At 41.0% G+C, this 2,175-nt stretch overlaps 1 protein-coding gene across 1 annotated transcript; it reads right to left on the bottom strand.

Moving 5' to 3' along the window:
• Positions 1–445: 445 nt before the first annotated feature.
• On the bottom strand, positions 446–1,541 carry LOC107103781 (twist-related protein 2-like). Its single transcript, XM_015403643.1, has 2 exons — positions 857–1,541; positions 446–714 (listed from the first exon to the last, which is right to left on the bottom strand). The coding sequence occupies exon 1, from the start codon at positions 1,393–1,395 to the stop codon at positions 886–888; it is 510 nt and encodes a 169-aa protein (XP_015259129.1). The 5' UTR covers positions 1,396–1,541; the 3' UTR covers positions 446–714; positions 857–885.
• Positions 1,542–2,175: the final 634 nt, after the last annotated feature.

The raw sequence follows: 2,175 nt of genomic DNA, 5'->3' as shown, positions 1-2,175 counted from the left end.
CTTTCAACATCGTTTTCACAACAGGGTAATTATTAGATACTTTTTCTAATCCATTAAAATCCTCAGTGTTATTTGAATTAATTGCATGTGTTTAAGTAAAACACATAACGCATGCAAGTTTACTTAAGGATCTATATTCTCTGCAAATGTCACTGAGTTATTTTAAGAATGAGAAAACAAAACATGAAGAAAAAAAATATATAAATAAAGATCGTCCATCATCTTTTTCTTTATTGCAAAAAATATACAAACATTTACAGAAAACATAATGATATATAAAAAAAAGTGGAATGTGTTTATTATTATTTTTTTTATTATTATTTTCCATTCCAGACACAGGATTTATTTCTCAAGATAACAGGTTTCACCAATAAATAAATAAATGCATACTGAGACTTATTTTTTTGCTTCCTTCCTTCTTTCCTTTCTTTCTCCCTCTTTTTTTTTTTTTTTTGCACAGGTTTGTTCCAAACAGTAAGCCGTCAGCCATGCCATTTGATTTCAACAAAAATAATTTCAGATGTACGCATTAAACAAAGCAAAAAATAAAAAACAACATATATATCTAACATTCGTCGTCAACAATATTTGAGCCCACCAGTATGGGGGCCCATGCTTTAAAATAGAGTCGTCTTCGGCTTGAGTGATCCGATGTTTCCAGCATTGGACTCCAGAATGTCCCTTCAGAATTTGATAAGTAGATTCAGCAGTCACCTGCAGATTAAATAAGGGGATTATTTAGCACTTTGCAAACTCTGGACCTCTGGTTTATAATGCACCATTTTGGATTGCATAATCATCCGAAGCAGTGTAAGGTTGGATCATGCATATAAGTGGGAATAAAACCTAAGCGTACCATTATGGGCAAATAAAAGTCTCCAGATGCTAGTGAGATGTAGACATGGACCAGGCGCCCTCCATCCTCCACACAGAGAAGGCGTAGCTCAGCCTCTCATGAGCCACATAGCTGCAGCTTGACATCTTGGAGTCCAGCTCGTCGCTCTGCAGCACCTGGCAGAGGAAGTCGATGTACCTGGCTGCCAGTTTAAGGGTCTGTATTTTGCTCAGTTTGTCCGATGGCAATGTGGGGATGATCTTCCGCAGGGCCGCGAACGCCTCGTTCAGGGACTGGGTCCTCTGTCGCTCCCGGACGTTGGCCATGACGCGCTGCGACTGGAGCTCCTCGAAGGACTGGGGGCTGCTGCTGCCGGACTTCTTCCCTCTTTTCCCCGGGGTGGGACTGTCCGAGTCGTCCCCGCTTTTCCTGCTGGTTCTCCGCTTCCTCCCGCCGCCTCTCTTCGGCTGCTTGTCCGGCTCTCCCTCGCTGTTGCTCAGGCTGTCCACAGGAGAGACGGGGGAGCTTCCCGACTCTTCCCCCAGATTTTCCTCAGACATCTCCCACCTGAGAAGACCTTGGGTCAGAGAGGGCTCCGACAACTCACTCCCCGCTCATGAGAAGTCAGGGAGAGGATCCACCTGAAGATCCGCCGCAAAACAATCCATAAATAGATTCCTTGGAGGAAAATACTCTTCTGTTAGTTGAGAAACTTAAGAAGTTCTTATAGGCTACTTGGTGTAAACTTTTTTGTTATTTGGGAGGACAGGATTGGCTGAGATGTTGAAATACGCGCATGGAGGGGCGGGAACCTCCGGCAAACTGCTATAGGCGCCCTGCAAAAAAAGCTACAGTTTTTGGGTTAAAGTTTTAGGAGGTGCATCTTAATGAGTTTGAAAAAATAAATCATTATTCAACTGAAAAAGATAAACTGGAGTATTTAGTAGATTTGTTGCACAGAGAGATGTATTCAAGCTCTGTGTTTCTCTTTATTTCCATAGAGCTATACTGTAATTCAAAATATGTATTTAGTTAAACCACAAAATAAAATAAGTTCTGTACATGCACAGGGTATTATGGCCAGGGTGAGAGCAGAGATCTTTGACAAAAGGGTAAATTGTCAAAGAGCAAGGAAAGTTGAGTAGAATGAAAAACAATTGTTAAAAAAAGATGCCTAAACAATACAACTAACTGCAGACAAAAGGTGTGTCAAGTAAAGGGAAGTCACTTTTAGTTGGATCATCTTTTGCAACAGTGTGCTCTGTTTAAATTAGACTGAAATTAAGCATTTCTGGATAAACGTAAACCAAAGGAAAACATACTGCAAGCATTGGGAAGAA

Source organism: Cyprinodon variegatus, unplaced genomic scaffold, assembly GCF_000732505.1.
Source record: "Cyprinodon variegatus isolate N-32 unplaced genomic scaffold, C_variegatus-1.0 Scaffold2, whole genome shotgun sequence".
Classification (NCBI taxonomy): Eukaryota; Metazoa; Chordata; class Actinopteri; order Cyprinodontiformes; family Cyprinodontidae; genus Cyprinodon; species Cyprinodon variegatus.
This window is presented reverse-complemented; position numbering and strand designations above follow the sequence as displayed.